The sequence below is a fragment of the Pelophylax lessonae genome (genome assembly GCF_965119305.1).
Source record: "Pelophylax lessonae genome assembly, chromosome: 4".
NCBI classification, from domain to species: Eukaryota; Metazoa; Chordata; class Amphibia; order Anura; family Ranidae; genus Pelophylax; species Pelophylax lessonae.
In genome coordinates this window covers 8,422,428-8,450,268 of record NC_138771.1, presented here as the reverse complement: position 1 = coordinate 8,450,268, position 27,841 = coordinate 8,422,428, and the positions used below count along the sequence as shown (strand labels likewise).

The 27,841-nt window shown below is 43.9% G+C and overlaps 1 protein-coding gene across 1 annotated transcript in view; it reads right to left on the bottom strand.

Annotated features, from left to right (window-relative positions):
- Positions 1-27,841, bottom strand: part of ADGRA2 (adhesion G protein-coupled receptor A2) — a 342,184-nt gene that overhangs the window by 38,398 nt on the left and 275,945 nt on the right. Inside the window, exon 8 of the mRNA XM_082255622.1 lies at positions 14,069-14,233. Within this exon, the coding sequence (XP_082111748.1) occupies positions 14,069-14,233 (165 nt within the window). The remainder of the gene's footprint in view (positions 1-14,068; positions 14,234-27,841) is intronic.

Here is a 27,841-nt window from a genome sequence, read left to right as displayed (position 1 = left end):
ATCTGCATGCAGGGCGCCGGAGGCATGGAGCTTAAGGGGATTTTTTTTTACATCACCTGATTAGGCTCTAATAGGGTGATGCCAAGGGTGGGCTCGGGGCGCAGAGCAGTGCGCCCCGAGCCCACCCATTGTGTGACAATAGCGAATTAAAATTCGCTATTGCCACACTGATCCTCCTCCTGGCCAATCAGGAAGTGCGTCCGATACGCGCTACCTGATTGGCTGCAAGGCAAACCCCATGCCATTGGCCGAGGAGGAGGCGGGAGCGGGAGGACTGCAGGAGACGCGCCAGGGGACAGAGTGAGGAGAAGCCGCCGCCGCTGCCGGAACTGAAGAGAAGCCGCCGCCAGGTAAGTGCATTGGTCTCGGGGGGGGGGGGGGGAAAGCCCACACTGCATTGATGGGGGCACACACGCTGGTCTCTGCATTGATGGGGGCATGCTGTGGCACTCTGCAATGATTGGGGGCACACTGTGGCGCTCTGCATTGATTGGGGGGCATGCTGTGGCATTCTGCATTGATTGGGGGGCATGCTGTGGCACTCTGCATTGATTGGGGGGCACGCTGTGGCACTCTGCATTGATTGGGGGGCACGCTGTGGCACTCTGCATTGATTGGGGGCAAGTTGTGGCACTCTGCATTGATTGGGGGGCACGCTGTGGCATTCTGCATTGATTGGGGGGCACGCTGTGGCACTCTGCATTGATTGGGGGCACGTTGTGGCACTCTGCATTGATTGGGGGGCACGCTGTGGCATTCTGCATTGATTGGGGGGCACGCTGTGGCACTCTGCATTGATTGGGGGGCACGCTGTGGCACTCTGCATTGATTGGGGGGCACGCTGTGGCACTCTGCATTGATTGGGGGCACGCTGTGGCACTCTGCATTGATTGGGGGGCATGCTGTGGCATTCTGCATTGATTGGGGGGCATGCTTTGGCACTCTGCATTGATTGGGGGGCACGCTGTGGCACTCTGCATTGATTGGGGGGCACGCTGTGGCACTCTGCATTGATTGGGGACACGCTGTGGCACTCTGCATTGATTGGGGGCATGCTGTGGCACTCTGCATTGATTGGGGGCACGCTGTGGCATTCTGCATTGATTGGGGGGCATGCTGTTGCACTCTGCATTGATTGGGGGGCACGCTGTGGCATTCTGCATTGCTTGGGGGGCACGCTGTGGCATTCTGCATTGATTGGGGGGCATGCTGTGGCACTCTGCATTAAATGGGGGGCACGCTGTGGCACTCTGCATTGATTGGGGGGCACGCTGTGGCACTCTGCATTGATTGGGGGGCATGCTGTGGCATTCTGCATTGATTGGGGGGCATGCTTTGGCACTCTGCATTGATTGGGGGCACGCTGTGGCACTCTGCATTGATTGGGGGGCACGCTGTGGCACTCTGCATTGATTGGGGGGCACGCTGTGGCACTCTGCATTGATTGGGGGCATGCTGTGGCACTCTGTATTGATTGGGGGCACGCTGTGGCATTCTGCATTGATTGGGGGGCATGCTGTTGCACTCTGCATTGATTGGGGGCACGCTGTGGCACTCTGCATTGATGGGGTCATGCTGTGGCACTCTGCATTGATGGGGGCATGCTGTGGCACTCTGCATTGATTGGGGGGCATGCTGTGGCACTCTGCATTGATTGGGGGCACGCTGTGGCATTCTGCATTGATGGGGGCATGCTGTGGCACTCTGCATTGATTGGGGGGCACGCTGTGGCATTCTGCATTGATTGGGGGGCACGCTGTGGCGCTCTGCATTGATTGGGGGCACGCTGTGGTGCTCTGCATTGACTGGGGGTATGCTGTGGTGCTCTGCATTGACTGGGGGTATGCTGTGGGGCGCTCTGCATTGATTGGGGGCACGCTGTGGCACTCTGCATTGATTGGGGGCACGCTGCAGCTACAGGAGGAAAAAGGAGGACAGTGATTTCTCTACATGCTGCCCCTAACCCCCCCACCCCCCTCCTATCCAGGTGTACAGGGGAGCTGCACAGGCCCCCTGGAGCATTGGGCCCGGTTGCAATTGCAACCCCTGTAGTTACGCCCCTGGTACCATCTGAAGCCATCCAAACCAATTTCTCAGCGTCCCCCCAAGTATCTGTCCCTCACTCCCAGTGATGGTGAACACAGTCACAATATATATATCTCAGTAAAACTGCTATAGGGCAGAGCCTAAACACACCTCACTCTGCCATTCGGTTCACCAATAGGTTTTTGAGCTCCTCTAGAAGAGAAGGTCGCACACTAAGGGGTGGAAAAGTACTAAGTTGGGTTGGCACTCAAGCAGTTAGGACGCTGACTAATACCCTTCCATCAGCAGCCCACAAAAGGAGGTCTTTGGATGTCAGGCCCATGAACCCCGTCACTCATCCAGCGGTGCCGAGAGAAGATAAACAGGATTTGAAGTAACATCTGGTGACCGCTTCTGCCTGGATATTAACTCTGCAAATCTCTCATTTCCCTCGGCACCGTCCTCCTCCATCCTACTCCCATTCTGAAGGCACAAGGAAGGAGAGCGGAGGGAGGAGAGGGGCCCGGATAATTGAAGCCACATTGGCTGCGCCAATAATTTATATTCCATAAAGGAACCGATACGGCCTGCACTGCACGGCATACGGCTCTTTATTCTGCCGCCAAGCGAAATTCCAACACCTTGAATTTTACACCCTGTGCGCTCTGCCAGGACCGGCCATGTAAAAGGAACCTCCTCTGCAATGCTGTTTAATGGCTTACAGATGGGCCTTGGATCTGCCCAGTTTAACACCTTCAGTGCCAACACCAATTGCCGAGCAATATGGAACTGCTGTTAGCGTTACAGGTGTCACCTGTGCCCTGCTTGTGCTTTCTCCCTCCCTTATTGGTGGGGAAGGGGAGGGGTGGTCCCTGGGGGACACATTCACTAAATGCACACTTCTTTTATTCTTTTATATCTCTAGAAGTTTCACATTCCTCACACCCCCATCAGATACACACTAAACATTTACTATAATTAACAATTTGCACATTCACTGTCTTCAATTTATTTTCCTAAAGCAGAACTCCGGGCACAATTTTTTTTTTATTAGTTATATTCCTCAATAATCACCAAGGATATAATGTAACTTTGTGTGCACCGAATGCTTTTGCAAATCTGGATATTATCTTGTATAAGTAGCAGTGACATCATCGCTGTGCTGTACATAGCCTGGGCAGACAGCAGAGCTGTGGGAGGAGACCATCAGGCCCCACCCATAATAGGGTGCCAGCAGAAAACTACAAAACCAGTCACCTTGCATAAGGGGAGAGTGCAAAGCTGTGGGAGGAGACCATCAGGCTCCACCCATGACAGGGTGCCAGCATAAAACTACAAAACCAGTCACCCTGCATAAGGGGAGAGTGCAAAGCTGTGGGAGGAGATCATCAGGCCCCACCCATAATAGGGTGCCAGCAGAAAACTACAAAACCAGTCACCTTGCATAAGGGAGGGTGCAAAGCTGTGGGAGGAGACCATCAGGCCCCACCCATGACAGGGTGCCAGCAGAAAACTACAAAACCAGTCACCCTGCATAAGGGGAGAGTGCAAAGCTGTGGGAGGAGACCATCAGGCCCCACCCATGACAGGGTGCCAGCAAAAAACTACAAAACCAGTCACCCTGCATAAGGGAGGGTGCAAAGCTGTGGGAGGAGACCATCAGGCCCCACCCATGACAGGGTGCCAGCAGAAAACTACAAAACCAGTCACCCTGCATAAGGGAGGGTGCAAAGCTGTGGGAGGAGACCATCAGGCCCCACCCATGACAGGGTGCCAGCAGAAAACTACAAAACCAGTCACCCTGCATAAGGGGAGAGTGCAAAGCTGTGGGAGGAGACCATCAGGCCCCACCCATGACAGGGTACCAGCAGAAAACTACAAAACCAGTCACCCTGCATAAGGGGAGAGTTCAAAGCTGTGGGAGGAGACCATCAAGCCCCGCCCATGACAGGGTACCAGCAGAAAACTACAAAACCAGTCACCCTGCATAAGGGGAGAGTTCAAAGCTGTGGGAGGAGACCATCAAGCCCCGCCCATAACAGGGTGCCAGCAGAAAACTAGAAAACCAGTCACCCTGCATAAGGGGAGAGTGCAAAGCTGTGGGAGGAGACCATCAGGCCCCACCCACAACAGACTGCCTTAAAAAAAAAAAAAAAACTACTGCTGAAACGGGAGTGAGAATGTAACTCTATATATTCCACAGAAGGTTGGATTGATAGTATCACCAATCTTCGTAGATACACTAGATCCCTATTATTTGGAGACGCCGCGATTAGCCACTTTAAGACTGGATGGATTTGCCCCCTTAATAACCAGGCCCTGTTTTTCCCCACAAATAGAACTTTCTTTTGGTGGTATTTGATCACCTCTGCGATTTTTATATTTTGTGCTATAAACAAAAAAGGAGCGACAATATTGAAAAAAAAAAACAATATTTTTCACATTCTGCTATAGAACATTCCCATTAAAAAAATCCAAAAAATCTAAATTTTTTAACATTTTAGGACAATTTGTTTTCTGCTACATATTTTTGGTAAAAAAAAAAATCAATTGGTTTGCGCAAAAGTTATCGCATCTACTAACTATGGGAAAGATTTATGTAATTTTTATTGTTTTCTTTATTTTTTACTAGTAATGGCGGCGATCTGCGATTTTTTTTGCGGGACTGCGACATTGCGGCGGACAGATCGGACCCTTGACTGACATTTTTGACACTTTTGGGGGTACCAGGGACATTACTACAGTAATCAGTGCTAAAAATATGCGCTGTTACTGTAATAATGACACTGGCAAGGAAGAGGTTAACACAGTAAGTGATCAAGGGGTTAAATGTGTACCTAGGGGTGTGTTTCTAACTGTGGGGGGGGGGCGTGGCTTGTGAAATGATCACAGAGACCTGTGTTCCTATATAGAAGGTCAGCTGTGTTTACAACATCCGACCGTTCTTCTCTCTCAGCGGGTAGAGATCGCGGGTGTCAGGCGGCAATCAGAGCCGCCTGCCCGCTGCATCGACTTCCCCACTGCCGAGTGGGGGGACGGGAGTGCAGAAGGTGTGACGTCACTGGTTGCTAGACGGCAGGCGGCTCTAGCAACCAGTGGCCAATAGAGTCTCAGATGGAGGCTATTTTGCTGCCCCCCTGCAAAGTGCCACCCTAGGCCTGGGCCTTGTCGGCCTAGGCCAAAATACAGCACTGATATCACCATATATTCATGAGTTGATGCCTTACCCATTAATGCTTTTGATCTTTCCATTTTGTTTTATTATGTCAAACTACATCAATGTAATTGTATTCATCTAATTGTATTAAGGGATGAAGGGAAGGGAAAATCAGCGCTCAATTTCTGAAATGGTAGGCCACGGAAATAAGAAATGAGAAAAGAAAATCAATGATGTGAAGGATGTCCCAAAATAGGGAGATAATAGATGTAAAAAAATGACAATGTGGGTAGAAAATATCCAAAATATACAAAATATACACTTGTGTATAATACAAATATTCACAAAAAAATTCACAAAAAAAGTGCTGTAGTGCTGGTAATAAATAAAGTGATCAGTGAATCAATCAATAAGATAAAAGTGCTGAAAGAACATAGGCAAATAGATCGCTGTAATCTGCTAACAGCAAGTTAACTGAAGAGAAGAGTTCTTGTGCAATATGCACAAACTAATTATCACAAAATAAAGATAATGGTGAAAAGTTCATAAGTGGTTCGGTGAATATGTACAGAATCACATCTAGTGACAATCATGTGCGATTATTCGTGAGCTATATCCCAAATCGAGTGCATTGGCTGCTCACCTCCATTAACACTCAAATGAGGGTTTTGGTGTATTAACCTTCCTAGCGGTATTCCCGAGTGTGACTCGGGGTAAGATTTTAGTGCCAAAAGCGGTAACCCCGAGTCACACTCAGGGTAGCGCTAAGAAGATCGCTGGATGCTGGAGGAGGTTTTACTTACCTTTTCTCCGGGATCCAGCGAAGACTGCGAGCGATGTGCGGCGGCGGAGCTTCCTCCCGATCGTCTGCGAGCCCCGGCTTCCGTCTCCGGCGACGTGACGTCCGCCGGGGGGTGGAACCGGCGGCAAATTCGAATGTAAAATGCACCAAACACACTGATACAATTCAAAATAAAATAAAATCACATTACATTACCCCCCAGTGCCCTTTCCTGCAGTTTTACTGTACTTTTTATGTAAATATATGTATATATATATATATACATATATATACAGTATATATATATATATACGTATATATATACACATATACATATATATATACACACACACACATATTATATATATATATACACGTAATTCTTGTGAATGAGCAGCCCAAACCAACTGTATACATTATATATATATATATAATATGTATAATAAATGTATACAGTTGGTTTGGGCTGCTCATTCACAAGAATTACATGCTTTCAGCACCTAAAATAATGGTACCGCTTTCAGCACCTAAAATCCAAAAGAATCATACCGCCAGGGAGGTTAAATCACCATAAGGAACATCAGGAAGTTATCCAATGGTATGGGGGCTTTGGGATGTGGAGGGGCTCATCAGATCCTTGGTAAATAGTATCCTTGGTGGATGTTCCCTCTCCTTCCTTCTCCTTCTATGGAGTGATTACAGCTCTGTGTTCTGGCTTGTTCCTATGTCAGTCACTCATCCCAAAGACAAGAGGGGGATCTCATAGCAAAGTTTAATGAATAAAAAGTCATAAAGCACTTACAGTATAGCAATAAAAAACGAGCAGGAAACCAAAACAAGCCGCAGATGCGATGTCTGACCGATGCTTCCGGTCTCGGCTGTAAACCGGAAGTGACGTCACCCGCCTTCTACCGACGCGTTGCGTCACAACAAAACACGTGACTTTCTCAAGGGTAAAATGTTTTGTTCCAGATCTAATTGTACTGCCTTTTTTACCCTGAATAAAAGTTTGTAAACAAAAAAAACAAAAAACAAAACAAAAAGCTACACCCCACACACTAAGGCCCCGTTCACACTGGGGCGATCCGACTTCCCGGGGCGACCTCACAGGTCGCGGCGCGCTGCTCGCACCGGGACCTCGGAGCGGCCGGCACGGACTTCATAACATTGAAGTCTATGCAGGTCGCTCCGGGTCGCCCCAAAGAAGCTCCGGACCCTTTTTCTAAGTCGGAGCGACTTGTGTCGCTCCCATTAGAACGGGTCCACAGCTTCTCTATGGAAGGCGACCTACGGCGACCTGTGAGGCGACCAGGTCGCCCCAGTGTGAACGGGGACTTAACCCTTCGATCACCCCTAGGTTTTAACCCCTTTCCTGCCAGTGTCATTAGTACAGTGACAGTGCAAATTTTTAGCACTGATTACTGTATTAATGTCACTGGTCCCCCCAAAAATGTCAGTTAGGTGTCCGATCTGTCCGCCGCAATGTCGCAGTTCTGCTAAAAATTGCAGATCGCCGCCATTACTAGTAAAAATAAATAAATAAATAAAAATGACATACATTTTTCATGTAGGTTGTAGAAGTGATAAATTTTGCACAAACCAATTAAAATACGCTTATTTGCGATTTTTTTTTTTATATTTACCAAAAATATGCAGCAGAATACATATTGGCCTAAAATGATGAAAATATTTTTTTTTTTTTGGGAATGTTATATAGCAGAAAATGAAAAATATTGATTTTCAGAATTGTTGCTCTTTTTTTGTTCATAGCGCAAAAAAAAAAAAAAAAAATCGCACAGGTGATTAAATATCACCAAAAGAAAGCTCTATTTGTGGGGAAAAAAAGGACCTCGATTTTATTTGGGTACAGCGTCGCACGACCGCGCAATTGTGAGTTAAGATAACGCAGTGGAGAATAGCAAATAAATGGCCTGGTCATTAAGGGGGCAAATCCTTCCGGTCTAGAACTGGTTAATTTATTCAGTTATTTGCAGTTTAATAAATACGGCATTATAGATGAACGGGTTCTGACAAGTTGGGCAAAGTCAGAATTCCATCACCGCGAGGACGCCAACCATCGCCGGCTTCCCGGAGGAGCGCGCTTCGCAGTTTATATTTGTGCACAATGCAAGTATACATCATTAATAAATACGCCATAAAAGGTCAGACAATGACAGCCCACCGCAAAGTTAGTAATAAATATAATCCAATGTGGGGGAGGGGAGGAGGGCACTGTGATTGGTTCTTCCTGCAATGAGGGGGTTTGATGTATTTTCAAGATTAAAGTATAACTGAAGACAAAACTTTTTTTTTTTGGAGTATTGGATGGAGTGGGGAGGGATTTGCACCCCTGACAGGTTATTGTTACTGTCTGTGCCCCAGTTAGGAAGATTGACTCTCTCTATGTCTCCTGTTTACCAAGACTGAACGAAAATCCCAAAGGGGAAAGAGAAATCTTCCAATGGGGACACTAGTTCTGGTGACAACCAGGGATTCCCTCACTTCCTGTTGCGGCTATGAGACAGGAAGTTAAGGGACATCTCCTCAATGGGGACACAGACCTCCCATATTTTAACAAAAATATGTAGCAGAAAACAAATTGGCCTAAAATGTTAAAAAAATTTGATTTTTTAATTTTTTTTTTTTTTTGAGAATGTTATATAGCAGAATGTGAAAAATATTGTTTTGTTTTTTTTCAAAATTGTCGCTCTTTTTTTGTTTATAGCGCAAAAAATAAAAATCGCACAGGTGATCAAATACCACCAAAAGAAATCTCTGTTTGTGGGAAAAAAAGGACGTCAATTTTATTTGGGTACAGCGTCCCACGACCACACAATTGTCCATTAAAGTAACGCAGTGCCGAATCGCAAAAAATGGCCTGGTCAGGAAGGGGGCAAATCCTTCCGGTTCTAAAGTGGTTAATTTCCCACTGACACCAATGATGGGGCACTATTCCTCCCACTGATACCAATGATGGGACACTATTCCTCCCACTGACACCAATGATGGGGCACTATTCCTCCCACTGACACCAATGATGGGGTATTATTCCTCCCACTGATACCAATGATGGGACACTATTCCTCCCACTGACACCAATGATGGGGCACTATTCCTTCCACTGACACCAATGATGGAGCACTATTCCTCCCACTGACACCAATGATGGGGCACTATTCCTCCCACTGATACCAATGATGGGGCACTATTCCTCCCACTGACACCAATGATGGGGCACTATTCCTCCCACTGACACCAATGATGGGGCACTATTCCTCCCACTGACACCAATGATGGGGAATATTCCTCCCACTGATACCAATGATGGGGCACTATTCCTCCCACTGACACCAATGATGGGGTACTATTCCTCCCACTGACACCAATGATGGGGCACTATTCCTCCCACTGACACCAATGATGGGGCACTATTCCTCCCACTGACACCAATGATGGGGCACTATTCCTCCCACTGACACCTATGATGGGGCACTATTCCTCCCACTAACACCAATGATGGTGCACTATTCCTCCGACTGACACCAATGATGGGACACTATTCCTCCCACTGACACCAATGATGGGACACTATTCCTCCCACTGATACCAATGATGGGACACTATTCCTCCCACTGATACCAATGATGGGGCACTATTCCTCCCACTGACACCAATGATGGGGCACTATTCCCCCTCCTACTGACCACCAACCCTGCGGTAATGTTTACCCTCACTGATGAGGCCCAGCATATTTTCTACCCCCAATGGCCACAATCCGGCCTACCCAAAGTCTGAAGAACTGAAAAATTGCCCTTTGGTTGAAAAGTTTGGAGATCCCTGCCCTGGTGTTAACCCCTTCCCTGCCAGTGTCATTAGTACAGTGACTGCATATTTTTAGCACTGATTACTGTATTAATGTCACTGGTTCCCACAAAGTGTCAGTTAGTGTCAGACTGTGAGAATATTGGGTGGGGGGGACACCTGTATGTTAAACTCTGGCACAGTCCCCTGGTTAAATAGGAAAACACATAATAAATTCCGGGTCTCCCCAAGGGGTAGGGAAGGGAAAGGGGAAGAGGGGGAGAAGGGAAAACGGGGAGACACTGGAAAATGGAGATTTTGAATGTGCCCAAAAGTCAAACACTAAAAACAATGCGTTTATTTGTTGCATTCAAAGATTGAGATAGCAAAACATACTGCATATGTTTGACTCTGGATGCTCCTGTATGGGCTGATTGTGAGACTTCATTCACCTTATTCCTGCGGTGTGCACTTTTTTAATTTTGGTAAGTTTAATGTGATTAATGTGATTACTTTTTACTATTTTTACATCCTCTCTTCGTATATTTCTACTTTGTGGATATATATATACAGACTAACGTGATAATTGGTATTCATTAGGAGCAATTTCGTTGTTGTACATTGTGGCCCCTATTTGTATTAACACTTCACTTTTATATTTTTGGCTCATTATTTATGTTCACTGGATACCTACATTGTTAGAGGCGACCTCACCTACATTCCTAATATTCTAATCAGATCCAATACTATAGATTGATGTTTGATCTTAGATCAGAAGCTTCTATCTCCTCTAGGATAGATGCTGACATTACACCCAGGGGAGGACTGGGCCAGGGGGCAATTGCCCTCTTGGCCATTCTGATGCCCTGTATAAAGGCTGCACTGCTTCTGCCAGACATGCCGATGGTTTTCTGGGGAAGAGAAGTAAAAAATCCCTGCTGCTGATCTACTGAGTGGGGGTTGAAGACAAGGACAGAGCACAGCCCCCCCCCCCCTTTCCCAACATGGATGATGTAAACTGTGTCTAAGCAGAGGTTGGTTCCATGCCCCACTGGAGACTCTCCTCCATCCCCAACCGCCCCCTGCTGGCCAGGTCAGAAACCCAAATTCAACCAGTGAGTAGAGAGAACCTGGAGTGGAGCTTCAGCCTGGAATGGGGGTCAGGAGGAGGCCGGGGAGAGTGGGAAGGGGGCCGAATCGCTGCACCATGGGCCTCTGATTTGTACTTTCCCCCTGGGCCGAAAGTTGCCATTCAGCCCCTGATTACACCCTTTTGTACACATTTTTTTGTGGATGATGTCTTAAAGGTAAGTCCTATGACTAGACACATTTTCCCTTTAGCCTTCTGTCCCCCCAATATACTGACCCAGAATGGTCCCCTGCACCCCCCCCTCCTTTTTTTTTCTTTTCTTTTTCCAGGATTACCTGTCTTTTAGTCTTTCCCTCGTCTTTGGTGCATTGTAATTTGCATATGTAATAGTTGTTTGCTTGGATATATTGGAAACTGATATTTTCCTTATATTGCTTACCTACTATAAAGTTTATACATATTGAAAATTTGGATCCTGAAGAAGCCCCTACTTCAGGCGAAACACGTCGATCCTAACCTTTGTGGGATTACCCAATACTTAGAATCCTGTACGGTATGGTGATATGCGCAACATGATATTTTTTATGGGAAACATATGTTTTGCTTTTTAAGCTTTGTATGTAACAAATAAAAACACATTGTTTTTAGTCATGATATTTAGCATTTAACTTTTGGGCACATTTCAAATCTCCATTTTCCAGTGTCTCCCCGTGTCCCTTTTCACCCTCTTCCCCTTTCCCTTCCCTCCCCTCGTGGAGACCGGGAATATATTATGTGTTTTCTTAATGTCAGACTGTCTGCCACAATATCGCAGTCCCGCTATAAGTCGCTGATCGCCGCCATTACTAATATAAAAAATAAATAAATAAATATTCCAGCATATACAGTATACACTTATTGGAATTTATTTTAAAATATGTAGCATGATACATATTGGCCTAAATTTAAAACAAAATCAGATTTTTACATTTTTTTAATTGGATATATTTTATAGCAGTAAGGGGGAAAAAAGCTTTCTTTTTTTTTTTGAAAATTGTCAGGTTTTTTTTTTTTTTTATGAGGCAAAAAAACCCCCCTTTAGTGATCAAATACCATTAACTACTTGCCGACCGCCGCAAGTAAATTTACTGCGGCGGTCAGCCCCGGCCAGGCAGAGTGACTTTTTTTAACGTCACTCGCCTGTCACTCCTTTTAGAGCCAATAGCGGGCGAGCGTGCGCCCGCTGAGGCGCGCGCCCGCCTCGGGTCGTTCACAGAGGAGTGCGGGCGTGTGACCGGCGGACCCGATGTCCGCCGGTCACAGTACGATCGCCGGTACAGCGGGAGAAAGGCAGAGTGGCTTATGTAAACAAGCCGCCTGTTATTCTCCCCTGTGTAAAAATGAAGATCAGACGGTTCTACTATGTAGAACGGTTGATCTTTGTTTTTACACTAGGAGACATGTCCCTGCACAGTAAGAATCACGCCCCTAGGACACACTTAACCCCTCCCTGTCCAATACAGTTAACCCCTTCCCTGCCAGTGTCATTTTTGCAGTAACAGTGCATATATATAGCACTGATTACTGCAGTAATGTCACTGGTACCCCCAAAAGTGTCAAAAATGTCAGTCAAGGGTCCGATCTGTCCGCCGCAATGTCGCAGTACCGCAAAAAAAATCGCAGATCGCCGCCATTACTCGTTAAAAAAAAAACACCAAAAATGACAAAAATCTTTCCCTTTGTTAGTAAACGCGATAACTTTTGCGCAAACCAATCAAAATACGCTTTTTGCGATTTTTTTTACCAAACATAGGTAGCGTAAAACAATTTGGCCGAAAATGTTAAAAAATTTTGATTTTTACATTTTTTTGGGGGGGAATTTCATATAAATAAATGTGAAAAATATTGTTATTTTTGCAAAAATTATGCTCTTTTTTTGTTTATAGCGCATGATCAAAAAAATGCACAGGTGATCAAATACCACCAAAAGAAAGCTCTGTTTGTGGGAAAAAAAGGACGTCAAATTCGTTTGGGTACAGCGTCGCACGACCGCGCAATTGTCCGTTAAAGTCACGCAGTAAAAAATCGCAAAAAACCCCCTGGTCAGGAAGGGGGTAAAATCTTCCGGGGCTTAAGTGGTTAAAAGAAAGCTCTATTTGTGGGAAAAAAGGACATACATTTCGTTTGGGTACAGCTTTGCATGACCGCGCAATTGCCAGTTAAAGTAACTGTAACGGAACCGTTACCCCACAATGCGCTTGTGTGCTTCCGTCAGAATACCGCTTCATTCAGTCTTGAACATAGATATCAGATATTCTAGCCGTTCCCATACAAAACTAACTGAGAATAGCTTGTATAAGATCTGGAACATTTATTAAACAAACTCACACTGAATATATACCCCACCAGGTCAGGTGCCTGATTACATTATCATATGTAGATGAAATTGTGTATGGAAATATAGTTACCATATCTAAAGAACAACCAACACAAACAGTATTCTACTTTCCCACTAGCAACTAATAGATGACAGTGATTTAAGTAACTTGAGTTAATTAACTAGCAGACTTGCTGCCTTTGAGCTCATGAAGTACAATACACATTATTATAAGTGTAAAAACATCCCCACAGTAGACAATAGGTGAGTTAATCAGCATAATCAACAATGTGTGGAAGACAGGTGGTTGAGCATCTGCCATGAGCCTGGCTGTTCGGAGCAGTCTCCTATTGGCAATAGGCAGCTAGGCCTTTAACATGGATCCTAGGCCTAGAGTCCCAGAGTCTGTGTGTCTTGGGTAGATGTGGACTTGAATCCAAAGTAAAATTACTCCAAGGGTCCCCCCAGCATACACCTCACAAAGAGCAGTGTTCCCTCACAAGCCAGGGTCCATAGTCAGTAGGCAAGAGGCTAGCCTGCAGTCCCCTCCAAAAGCCCCTGTCCTGAGTGAGTTTGTCACAGTAACTTAGTGTCGTATAGCAAAAAATGGCTAGTCATAAAGGGGAGTAAATCTTCCGGAGGTCAAGTGGGTAATATGCTCAGTCTGCTCAAGAGTACTTTCAAATTTATATCATTTTGCTTTTCCTTCCAGCCCTGATAAAGAGGGATTTTGTGGCTCCCCGAAACATGTTGGCTGTCCTTTGCTTTTCTTCATGTCACCAGTTAAACAATTAAAGAATCTTGGAAAGCTCAAGACTTTCATTTTGCGCTTTTATTGACAATGAACGAAACACCTACCTGAACTCCCCTCTGTTGTTGGTCACCCTGTCGGACGGACAGTAGGATGCTGAGGTCTCCAGAACGACCAGCTCCACCTTTTTGCTGACGTTGCCGTACTCCGTAGACACGCTGCATTCCCATTCTCCATTGGCGGACAGCAGGATGTTGGACAAGATTAAAGCGCTGGAAGAAAGGAAAGAGAAGAATAGGTCAGTAGGCCGAGCTCGGGGGATAATATCATACTATAAGAGTTGAAGTCTTTAAGTTTCAAAACATCTGTCCTAAAAAAGTATTTGCAATTATTTCAAAACTACCAATCCGATCCAAACCTTCAGACTGCATCTGGTATTTTCCAGGTCAGGATTGAATTTCATGGCTAGTTGTGGGACAGAACAGATTCTGATACCTGAATAATCAAGGCTTTTGACTACACATGCCTGTTACAGAAGAACCAATACTGGATGAAGAGAAGAGAGGAACAGAAACCTCAATGCAACCAAAAAGTGTAACATACACTCTATTACCAAAAGTATTGGGACGCCTGCCTTTACACACACATGAAATTTAATGGCATCCCAGTCTTAATCCGTAGGGTTTAATATTGAGTTGGCTCCGCCCTTTGCAGCTATAACAGCTTCAACTCTTCTGGGAAGGCCGTCCACAAGGTTTAGGAGTGTCTATGGGAATGTTTGACCATTCCTCCAGAAGCGCATTTGTGAGTGGTAAAATGTTGAGGGGCTGGTATGATACCATGATGACCACTTTGTTATAATGCTTTTAACTGAACAAAAAACTGTAATGCCACATTATGATGACCAAATAAATAATTGATGGATGGAAAAGTAGATATAATGATACCATGTTTCAAATCAGTATGCATGAAAAGTATTATCTTCAAATCTTAACTACTTAAGCCCCGGAGGATTTGGCTGCTAAAAGACCAGGGGGTATTTTGCGATTCGGCACTGCGTGACTTTAACGGACAATTGCGCGGTCATGCGACGCTGTACCCAAACTAATTTGACGTCCTTTTTTTCCCACAAACAGAGCTTTATTTTAGTGGTATTTGATCACCTGTGCGATTTTTTGATCATGCGCTATAAACAAAAAAAAGCGTCAATTTTGCAAAAATAACAATATTTTTCACATTTTTTTCTATGAAATTCCCCCCCAAAAAAAATTTAAAAATCAAAATTTTTTAACATTTTCGGCCAATTTGTTTTATTCTACATATGTTTGGTAAAAAAAAATCGCAAAAAGCGTATTTTGATTGGTTTGCGCAAAAGTTATCGCGTTTACTAACAAAGGGAAAGATTTTTGTCATTTTTGTTGTTTTTTTTTTAACGCATAATGGCGGCGATCTGCGATTTTTTTTACGGTACTGCGACATTGCGGCGGACAGATCGGATCCTTGACTGACATTTTTGACACTTTTGGGGTTACCAGTGACATTTCTACAGTAATCAGTGCTATATATATGCACTGTTACTGTAAAATTACACTGGCAGTGAAGGGGTTAACTTTTTTGAGAGGGAGGGGCTATGTGTGTCCCTAGGGGCGTGATTCTAACTGTGATTGGCTGTGGCTTCAGATGTATGAACAGTGATCAACGGTCATACATAGTAGAACCGTATGATCATCATTCATACACCGGGGAGAATGACAGGCGGCTTGTTTACACTAGCCGCCTGACATTCTCCCTCTCCCCCGATGATCGCCGAGTGACCGGCGGACATCGGATCCACCGGTCACACGCGCGGAGGGGTCCGTAACCACTCGGGAGCGGGAGCGCGCCTCCGGGGGCCCGCGCTCGCTCCCTAGACCCTCACAGGCTAGCGACGTAGACCTAGGTCACTCAGCCTGTGAGGGGCTGACCGCCGCAGTAAATAGTCGTGCGGCGGTCGGCAAGTGGTTAAAGAGGTTGTAAACCCATTCAACATTTTTTTTTGCAACCTGTAAGAGAAACACATAATGAGCTAGTATGCATCGCATACTAGCTCATTATGCAATACTTACCTTATAACGAGCCCTCGCCGTCCCGCCCGCTTACCTGTAGGACGGGCGACATGTCCAGTCGCCCGTCTTCCGGGATCGTGGCATCCGGGGATCTGATTGGCCGGAGCCGCGGTGACGTCACTCCCGCGCACGGGCGCGGGAGCCGACAGTCACGGCACGGGGCTCTGAAGAAACGGCACCAGCGGCCGTTCCTTCAGAGCGCATGCGCCAGTGACGTCACTGGCTGCATGTAAGGTAAATATCTCCTAAACGGTACATGTTTAGGAGATATTTACAGTACCTATAGGTAAGATTTATTATAGGCTTACCTATAGGTAAAAGGTGTCAGAGGAGGGTTTACTTCCTCTTTAAAGGAGAGCTGGGGCATTCAGCAGAAGATCCGGGGGAACGTAGTAGAAGAGGCACTCAGTAGAAGATTTGGGGCACTCATTAGAAGAGCCGGGGCACTCATTAGAAGAGTCGGGGCACTCAGTACAAGACCCAGGGCACTCAGTACAAGACCCAGGGCACTCAGTAAAAGAGCCGGGGCACTCAGTAAAAGAGTCGGGGCACTCAGTAAAAGAGTCGGGGCACTCAGCAGAAGAGCAGGGGCACTCAGCAGAAGAGCAGGGGCACTCAGCAGAAGAGCAGGGGCACTCAGCAGAAGAGCAGGGGCACTCAGGAGAAGATCTGGGGCACTCAGCAGAAGACCTGGGGCACTCAACAGAAGACCCGGGGCACTCAACAGAAGACCCGGGGCACTCAGTAGAAGACCCGGGGCACTCAACAGAAGACCTGGGGCACTCAACAAAGAACCCAGGGCAATAAGTAGAAGACCCAGAGCACTCAGTAGAAGACCTGGGCATTCAGTAGAAGATTTGGGGCACTTAGTAGAAGACCCAGGGCACTCAGTAAAAGACCCAGAGCACTCAGTAACAGACCCCGACACTCAGCATAACACCAAGGGCACTCAGTAGAAGAGCCGGGGCACTCAGTAGAAGAGCCGAGGCACTCAGTAAAAGACCCAGGGCACTCAGTAAAAGACCCCGATACCCAGCAGAACACCAAGGGCACTCAGTAGAAGAGCCGGGGCACTCAGTAGAAGAGCCGGGGCACTCAGTAGAAGAGCCGGGGCACTCAGTAGAAGACCCGGGGCACTCAACAGAAGACCTGGGGCACTCAACAAAGAACCCAGGGCAATAAGTAGAAGACCCAGAGCACTCAGTAGAAGACCTGGGCATTCAGTAGAAGATTTGGGGCACTTAGTAGAAGACTCAGGGCACTCAGTAAAAGACCCAGAGCACTCAGTAACAGACCCCGACACTCAGCATAACACAAAGGGCACTCAGTAGAAGAGCCGGGGCACTCAGTAGAAGAGCCGGGGCACTCAGTAGAAGACCCAGGGCACTCAGTAGAAGACCCAGGGCACTCAGTAGAAGACCCAGGGCACTCAGTAGCAGAGCTGGGGCACTCAGTAAAAGACCCAGGGCACTCAGTAGAAGATCCGGGGGAACTCAGTAGAAGAGCCAGGGCACTCAGTAGAAGAGCCAGGGCACTCAGTAGAAGAGCCAGGGCACTCAGTAGAAGAGCCAGGGCACTCAGTAGATGAGCCAGGGCACTCAGTAGAAGAGCCAGGGCACTCAGTAGAAGAGCCAGGGCACTCAGTAGAAGACCCAGGGCACTCAGTAGAAGAGCCAGGGCAGACAGTAGAAGAGCCAGGGCACTCATTAGAAGACCCTGGGCACTCAGTAGAAGACCTGGGGAATGCGCCCTTAGTCCCGAGGTTGAGCAATGCCCCAGACAAAATCTCTAAATCATATTATATGTAAGCGGAGTGGAATTTGTGACTTCATAGTGGCTCCATCTCCCAATGGCATTAGCAGTTCTTGGGCTGATTGTATGTTGTAATTTTTGAACTCTTGTGCCTGCTTATGTCACCAGTATACAGAGTGGAATATTCTGGTGCCGGTCGTTCAGGACTGGTTATAGTCATATGCTGTGCACATGCATAAGCTCAGAGCTGCAGAGCTGGAAATTGATGGCATTCTCTGAAGGGAATTAGGGGAGCCAGGCTGGCTGGCGATTCAACACAGAATTTAAAGAAAAAGTATTTAAATGTTAACAAAATGTCAAGGTGTGAGAGACATTACAAGTGAAAAACTGATATCAACGATAAAAGTTACCATGACGTCCATTAGGCCTATTTGTATCAGAGTGCACCAAAGGTCAGAATTGCTTATCAGCCATGAGAGTGCGAATAAAAGGTTTATCATATGCCGAAGGCGGTTTTCTTAATGTGACATGTAATATTTCAATGCCAGATTTCCAATGTTCATGGGACAGTTTAATGTTTTTTTTCTAGTTTAAAGCCGAACCCTGAAACAAATACTTTCATTTATAATATATTCCTCAATTGCCAGAAAGAATAAACTTTAAACCCATTTGAGTGCAGCAAATCCAGATATTATATAGTAAAAGTCGCAGTGATTTTATCACCATGCTGTACACAGACAGCAGAGTTGTGGGAGGGGAGCAGCAAGCTCCACCCAGTACAGGTTGCCTGCAGAAAAGACAAGACCAGACCAGTCACCCTTCACAAGGAAAGAGAGCAGAGCTGTGGGAGGGGCCCAGAAGGCTCCACCCACTACAGACTACCTACAGAAAAATGCAAGAGTGGGCGGTAACAAGACCAGGCCCCCTTCACAAGGAGAGAGAGAGGGCAGTGAGCGGTCTTTATTACAGGAAGTCTCACACTGGATTACTGCACAGATCTGAAAGGAATACACAAAGATCACCGAGATTTCAGAAGAATACAAAGGACCGATGGATTTAGATATTTACTTTAATGTTTTTTTCTAGCAAAAAATGTTATGTTCACAGATTGGAGGTAATTTGTTCATTCACAGATAATAACATTCTTAGAACTCCGTTATAGTAGTATAGTAGAATACTGTAGTATAGTAGAAGGGTGTAGTAGGATATAGTAGTATAATTGAAGGATACAGTGGGATATTGTATATTAGTATAAGGGTATAGTAGGATATAGTAGTATAGTAGAAGAGTATAGTAGGATATAGTAGTATAGTTGAAGGGTATAGTGGGATATTGTAGTATAGTAGAAGAGTACATTAGGATATAGCAGAGTAGTAGGATCCGGTAGTATAGTAGAAGTGTATAGTAGGATACTGTAGTATTGTACAAGAATATTGTAGAATACATTAGTAGACAGGTATAGTAGAATTAAAAAATATAGTAGAAGGGTATAGTAGGATATAGTAGTATAGCAGGATACTGTAGTGTAGTAGAAGGGTGTAGTAGAATGTAGTAGTATAGTAGGATGTTGTAGTATGGAAGAAGGGTATAGTAGGATATAGTGATATAGTAGTATAGTAGGATACTCTAGTAAAGTAGAGTGGTATAGTAGGATATAGTAGTATAGCAGGATACTGTAGTATAGTGGAAGAGTGTAGTAGTATACTGTAGTAGGAATCGGATATTATAGTATAGTAGAAGGGTATAGTAGGATATAGTAGTATTTTGGTATAGGGTATAGCGGGATATTGTAGTATAGTAGACAGGTATAGTAGGATATTGAAGGATACTACAGTATAGTATGATATGGTAGCATAGTAGAAGAGTATAGTAGGATATTGTAGTATAGTAGAAGGGTATAGTGGAATATAGTAGTATAGTAGACAGGTATAGAAGGATATTGTAGTATAGTAAACAGGTATAGTAGGATATAGTAGTATAGTAGGATACTGTAGTATAGTAGGATATTGTAGCATAGTAGAACGGTATAGTGGGATAAAGTAGTATAGTAGGATATAGTCGTATAGTAGAAGGGTATAGCAGTATAGTAGGATATGGTGGTATAGTAGAAGGAGATAGCAGTAGAGTCGGACACAGTGGTATAGTAGAAGGAGACAGCAGTATAGTAGGATATGGTGGTATAGTAGAAAGGTATAGTAGGATACGGTAGTATAGTAGAAGGGTATAGTAGTATAGTAGGATATGGTGGTATAGTAGAAGGAGATAGCAGTATAGTAAGATATGGTGGTATAGTAGAAGGGTATAGTAGTATAGTAGGATATGGTGGTATAGTAGAAGGGTATAGCAGTATAGTAGGATACGGTAGTATAGTAGAAGGAGATAGCAGTATAGTAGGATATGGTGGTATAGTAGAAGGAAATAGCAGTATAGTAGGATACGGTAGTATAGTAGAAAGGTATAGCAGTATAGTAAGATACGGTAGTATAGTAGAAGGAGATAGCAGTATAGTAGGATATGGTGGTATAGTAGAAGGGTATAGCAGTATAGTAGGATACGGTAGTATAGTAGAAAGGTATAGTAGGATACGGTAGTATAGTAGAAGGGTATAGTAGTATAGTAGGATATGGTGGTATAGTAGAAGGGTATAGCAGTATAGTCGGATATGGTGGTATAGTAGAAGGAGATAGCAGTATAGTAGGATACGGTAGTATAGTAGAAGGAGATAGCAGTATAGTAGGATATGGCGGTATAGTAGAAGGAGATAGCAGTATAGTAGGATACGTTAGTATAGTAGAAGGAGATAGCAGTATAGTAGGATATGGTAGTATAGTAAAAGGAGATAGCAGTATAGTAGGATACGGTAGTATAGTAGAAGGGTATAGTAGTATAGTAGGATACGGTAGTATAGTAGAAGGAGATAGCAGTATAGTAGGATATGGTGGTATAGTAGAAGGGTATAGCAGTATAGTCGGATACGGTAGTATAGTAGAAGGAGATAGCAGTATAGTAGGATACGGTAGTATAGTAGAAGGAGATAGCAGTATAGTAGGATACAGTAGTATAGTAGAAGGAGATAGCAGTATAGTAGGATACGTTAGTATAGTAGAAGGAGATAGCAGTATAGTAGGATACGGTAGTATAGTAGAAGGGTATAGCAGTATAGTAGGATACGGTAGTATAGTAGAAGGGTATAGCAGTATAGTAGGATACGGTAGTATAGTAGAGGGAGATAGCAGTATAGTAGGATACGGTAGTATAGTAGAAGGAGATAGTAGTATAGTAGGATATGGTAGTATAGTAGAAGGGTATAGCAGTATAGTAGGATATGGTGGTATAGTAGAAGGAGATAGCAGTATAGTAGGATATGGTAGTATAGTAGAAGGAGATAGCAGTATAGTAGGATATGGTGGTATAGTAGAAGGAGATAGCAGTATAGTAGAATACGGTAGTATAGTAGAAGGAGATAGCAGTATAGTAGGATACGGTAGTATAGTAGAAGGGTATAGTAGTATAGTAGGATACGGAAGTATAGTAGAAGGAGATAGCAGTATAGTAGGATACGGTAGTATAGTAGAAGGGTATAGCAGTATAGTAGGATACGGTAGTATAGTAGAAGGGTATAGCAGTATAGTCGGATACGGTAGTATAGTAGAAGGAGATAGCAGTATAGTAGGATACGGTAGTATAGTAGAAGGAGATAGCAGTATAGTAGGATATGGTAGTATAGTAGAGGGAGATAGCAGTATAGTAGGATATGGTGGTATAGTAGAAGGAGATAGCAGTATAGTAGAATACGGTAGTATAGTAGAAGGAGGTAGCAGTATAGTAGGATATGGTGGTATAGTAAAAGGAGATAGCAGTATAGTAGGATATGGTAGTATTGTAGAAGGAGATAGCAGTATAGTAGGATACGGTAGTATAGTAGAAGGAGATAGCAGTATAGTAGGATATGGCGGTATAGTAGAGGGAGATAGCAGTATAGTAGGATATGGTGGTATAGTAGAAGGGTATAGCAGTATAGTAGGATACGGTAGTATAGTAGAAGGAGATAGCAGTATAGTAGGATATGGCGGTATAGTAGAAGGAGATAGCAGTATAGTAGGATACGGTAGTATAGTAGAAGGGTATAGCAGTATAGTAGGATACGGTAGTATAGTAGAAGGGTATAGCAGTATAGTAGGATATGGTGGTATAGTAGAAGGGTATAGCAGTATAGTCAGATACGGTAGTATAGTAGAAGGAGATAGCAGTATAGTAGGATACGGTAGTATAGTAGAAGGAGATAGCAGTATAGTAGGATACGGTAGTATAGTAGAAGGAGATAGCAGTATAGTAGGATACAGTAGTATAGTAGAAGGAGATAGCAGTATAGTAGGATACGGTAGTATAGTAGAAGGGTATAGCAGTATAGTAGGATACGGTAGTATAGTAGAAGGGTATAGCAGTATAGTAGGATACGGTAGTATAGTAGAGGGAGATAGCAGTATAGTAGGATATGGTGGTATAGTAGAAGGAGATAGCAGTATAGTAGAATACGGTAGTATAGTAGAAGGAGGTAGCAGTATAGTAGGATATGGTGGTATAGTAGAAGGAGATAGCAGTATAGTAGAATACGGTAGTATAGTAGAAGGAGATAGCAGTATAGTAGGATACGGTAGTATAGTAGAAGGGTATAGTAGTATAGTAGGATACGGAAGTATAGTAGAAGGAGATAGCAGTATAGTAGGATACGGTAGTATAGTAGAAGGGTATAGCAGTATAGTAGGATACGGTAGTATAGTAGAAGGGTATAGCAGTATAGTCGGATACGGTAGTATAGTAGAAGGAGATAGCAGTATAGTAGGATATGGTAGTATAGTAGAAGGAAATAGCAGTATAGTAGGATATGGTAGTATTGTAGAAGGAGATAGCAGTATAGTAGGATACGGTAGTATAGTAGAAGGAGATAGCAGTATAGTAGGATATGGCGGTATAGTAGAGGGAGATAGCAGTATAGTAGGATATGGTGGTATAGTAGAAGGGTATAGCAGTATAGTAGGATACGGTAGTATAGTAGAAGGAGATAGCAGTATAGTAGGATATGGCGGTATAGTAGAAGGAGATAGCAGTATAGTAGGATACGGTAGTATAGTAGAAGGGTATAGCAGTATAGTAGGATACGGTAGTATAGTAGAAGGGTATAGCAGTATAGTAGGATATGGTGGTATAGTAGAAGGGTATAGCAGTATAGTCGGATACGGTAGTATAGTAGAAGGAGATAGCAGTATAGTAGGATACGGTAGTATAGTAGAAGGGTATAGCAGTATAGTAGGATACGGTAGTATAGTAGAAGGAGATAGCAGTATAGTAGGATACGGTAGTATAGTAGAAGGAGATAGCAGTATAGTAGGATATGGTGGTATAGTAGAAGGAGATAGCAGTATAGTAGGATACGGTAGTATAGTAGAGGGAGATAGCAGTATAGTAGGATATGGTGGTATAGTAGAAGGAGATAGCAGTATAGTAGAATACGGTAGTATAGTAGAAGGGTATAGCAGTATAGTAGGATACGGTAGTATAGTAGAAGGGTATAGCAGTATAGTCGGATACGGTAGTATAGTAGAAGGAGATAGCAGTATAGTAGGATACGGTAGTATAGTAGAAGGAGATAGCAGTATAGTAGGATACGGTAGTATAGTAGAAGGAGATAGCAGTATAGTAGGATATGGTAGTATAGTAGAGGGAGATAGCAGTATAGAAGGATATGGTGGTATAGTAGAAGGAGATAGCAGTATAGTAGAATACGGTAGTATAGTAGAAGGAGGTAGCAGTATAGTAGGATATGGTGGTATAGTAAAAGGAGATAGCAGTATAGTAGGATATGGTAGTATTGTAGAAGGAGATAGCAGTATAGTAGGATATGGTAGTATAGTAGAAGGGTATAGCAGTATAGTAGGATACGGTAGTATAGTAAAAGGGTATAGCAGTATAGTAGGATATGGTGGTATAGTAGAAGGGTATAGCAGTATAGTCGGATACGGTAGTATAGTAGAAGGAGATAGCAGTATAGTAGGATACGGTAGTATAGTAGAAGGAGATAGCAGTATAGTAGGATATGGTAGTATAGTAGAGGGAGATAGCAGTATAGTAGGATATGGTGGTATAGTAGAAGGAGATAGCAGTATAGTAGAATACGGTAGTATAGTAGAAGGAGGTAGCAGTATAGTAGGATATGGCGGTATAGTAGAGGGAGATAGCAGTATAGTAGGATATGGTGGTATAGTAGAAGGAGGTAGCAGTATAGTAGGATATGGTGGTATAGTAGAAGGGTATAGCAGTATAGTAGGATACGGTAGTATAGTAGAAGGAGATAGCAGTATAGTAGGATATGGCGGTATAGTAGAAGGAGATAGCAGTATAGTAGGATACGGTAGTATAGTAGAAGGGTATAGCAGTATAGTAGGATACGGTAGTATAGTAGAAGGGTATAGCAGTATAGTAGGATATGGTGGTATAGTAGAAGGGTATAGCAGTATAGTCGGATACGGTAGTATAGTAGAAGGAGATAGCAGTATAGTAGGATATGGCGGTATAGTAGAGGGAGATAGCAGTATAGTAGGATATGGTGGTATAGTAGAAGGAGGTAGCAGTATAGTAGGATACGGTAGTATAGTAGAAGGGTATAGTAGTATAGTAGGATACGGTGGTATAGTAGAAGGAGATATCAGTATAGTAAGATATGGTGGTATAGTAGAAGGGTATAGTAGTATAGTAGGATACGGTAGTATAGTAGAAGGAGATAGCAGTATAGTAGGATATGGTAGTATAGTAAAAGGAGATAGCAGTATAGTAGGATACGGTAGTATAGTAGAAGGGTATAGTAGTATAGTAGGATACGGTAGTATAGTAGAAGGAGATAGCAGTATAGTAGGATACGGTAGTATAGTAGAAGGAGATAGCAGTATAGTAGGATATGGTGGTATAGTAGAAGGGTATAGTAGTATAGTAGGATATGGTGGTATAGTAGAAGGGTATAGCAGTATAGTAGGATACGGTAGTATAGTAGAAGGAGATAGCAGTATAGTAGGATATGGTGGTATAGTAGAAGGGTATAGCAGTATAGTAGGATACGGTAGTATAGTAGAAGGAGATAGCAGTATAGTAGGATATGGTGGTATAGTAGAAGGGTATAGCAGTATAGTAGGATACGGTAGTATAGTAGAAGGACATAGCAGTATAGTAGGATATGGTAGTATAGTAGAAGGAGATAGTAGTATAGTAGGATACGGTAGTATAGTAAAAGGAGATAGCAGTATAGTAGGATACGGTAGTATAGTAGAAGGGTATAGTAGTATAGTAGGATATGGTGGTATAGTAGAAGGAGATAGCAGTATAGTAAGATATGGTGGTATAGTAGAAGGGTATAGTAGTATAGTAGGATATGGTGGTATAGTAGAAGGGTATAGCAGTATAGTAGGATACGGTAGTATAGTAGAAGGAGATAGCAGTATAGTAGGATATGGCGGTATAGTAGAAGGAGATAGCAGTATAGTAGGATACGGTAGTATAGTAGAAGGGTATAGCAGTATAGTAGGATACGGTAGTATAGTAGAAGGGTATAGCAGTATAGTAGGATATGGTGGTATAGTAGAAGGAGATAGCAGTATAGTAGAATACGGTAGTATAGTAGAAGGAGGTAGCAGTATAGTAGGATATGGTAGTATTGTAGAAGGAGATAGCAGTATAGTAGGATATGGTGGTATAGTAGAAGGGTATAGCAGTATAGTAGGATACAGTAGTATAGTAGAAGGAGATAGCAGTATAGTAGGATATGGTGGTATAGTAGAAGGAGATAGCAGTATAGTAGGATACGGTAGTATAGTAGAAGGAGATAGTAGTATAGTAGGATATGGTGGTATAGTAGAAGGAGATAGCAGTATAGTAGGATACGGTAGTATAGTAGAAGGGTATAGTAGTATAGTAGGATACGGTAGTATAGTAGAAGGGTATAGTAGTATAGTAAGATACGGTAGTATAGTAGAAGGAAATAGCAGTATAGTAGGATATGGTGGTATAGTAGAAGGAGATAGCAGTATAGTCGGATACGGTAGTATAGTAGAAGGAGATAGCAGTATAGTAGGATATGGTAGTATAGTAGAAGGAAATAGCAGTATAGTAGGATATGGTAGTATAGTAGAAGGAGATAGCAGTATAGTAGAAGGGTATAGTAGGATATAGTAGGATATGGTGGTATAGTAGAAGGGTATAGTAGGATATGGTAGTGTAGTAGAAGGAGATATCAGTATAGTTGGGTACTGATAACACCTACATTCATTCTTCGTGACACTATGACATGAACTGAGATATTTTAGGTGTGGTTACATTCGAAGTTTTTGTTTAAAAATGATATAATTCCAAATAAAGTCTGAAAATAGGACAAATCTGGGAAAGACAATTTCAGGAAAGGTTCTATTCTGGTCACAGTGAGAAGGAAGTTAACGCCAGAAGGAATGAAAACAAACTCAGTTCTGGAGTACTGGGTGCAAGGAAGAGCTTTTCTGGAAGCCGGAAGGTCCATTAACACCAAGGGAAGAGAACAGCAATTGTCAGATCGGGTCTTCCAAACAACATTCACGGGTTATATGAAGGTCATTCTGGGCAAGTGACACCTTCAATGACTTTAGGATAAAGAGTTACTGTATATGCAGCGTCCAGTAACCTGCACCGTCCAATCAGAAATCTCCTACCCTTGGTCTGACAATCGGGATGGTTTTGGTAGGTGAGTTTTGTCTTTCTGCACAACCTCTTTAATAAAGACAGTTGTATCTGAATAAACATTTTTGTGTGCAACCAATTTAGGATAGAGGTTTAGTAATTCTGCGACGATCTGGGGGAGATTTACTAAAATTAGAGCACTCAGAATGGGAATGGTTGACCATGAGTGAGTTTAGGGTGGAGGAACTTGACTGGCCTGCACAGAGTCCTGACCTCAACCCGATAGAACACCTTTGGGATGAATTAGAGTGGAGACTTAGCTTGGCTTGGCCCCTTAGTTCCAGTGAAGGGAAGTCTTTGGACAATTTTGTGGGAGGAGTTTAGGGATGGCCCCTTCCTGTTCCAACATGACCGCAGACCAGAGCACAAAGCAAAGTCCATAAAGACATGGATGAGCGAGTTTGGGGTGGAGGAACCTGACTGGCCTGCATAGAGCATAGAACACCTTTGGGATGAATTAGAGTGAAGACTGCGAGCCAGGCCTTCTCGTCCAACATCAGTGCCTGACCTCACAAATGCGCTTCTGGAAGAATGGTCAAAAATTCCCACAGACACACTCCTGGTGGACAGCCTTCCCAGAAGAGTTGAAGCTGTTATAGCTGCAAAGGGTGGGCCAACTCAATATTGAACCCTACGGACTAAGACTGGGATGCCATTAAAGTTCATGTGTGTGTAAAGGCAGGTGTCCCAATACTTTTGGTAATATAGTGTATCATAGATTAGAACAGGGGTCTCCAAACTGCGGCCCATGGGCCGGATGTGGCCCTTCATTTACCTTTATCTGGCCCTTGGGAAGCTATTCCTCCCACTGACACCACATTGGGGTACTATTTCTCTCACTGATACTAGCAGGGGGGGCAGGGGGGAACAGCTGCCCCAGGCGCAGTGAAGGAGGGGGCAAAGAGTAGACATGTATTAACAGCGAGGGAGGGGGGTGCAGTTCTGGATCCTCTGAACACTTTCCGGTTACTTAATACCAGAAATGGGGAACTAATCCTCCCACCAACACCAATGATGTCATTTTTTACTCCCACTCACCACCAGGCCTATGGCATTGTTTACTCCCACCGATGGCAAGACATTTTCTACTCCCACTGGCCACAGTCTGGCCCACCTAAAAGTTTGAAGGGCAGTAAACCGGCTCTTTGTTTCGAAGGTTTGGTGACTCCTGGATTAGAAGAACAGTCAGTTCCCAGAAACTTTGAGCTTTTCTTAGCCTTTAAACACATTCATGAAATAATCCCCAAGCAGACAAGGAATGGGGCAAGA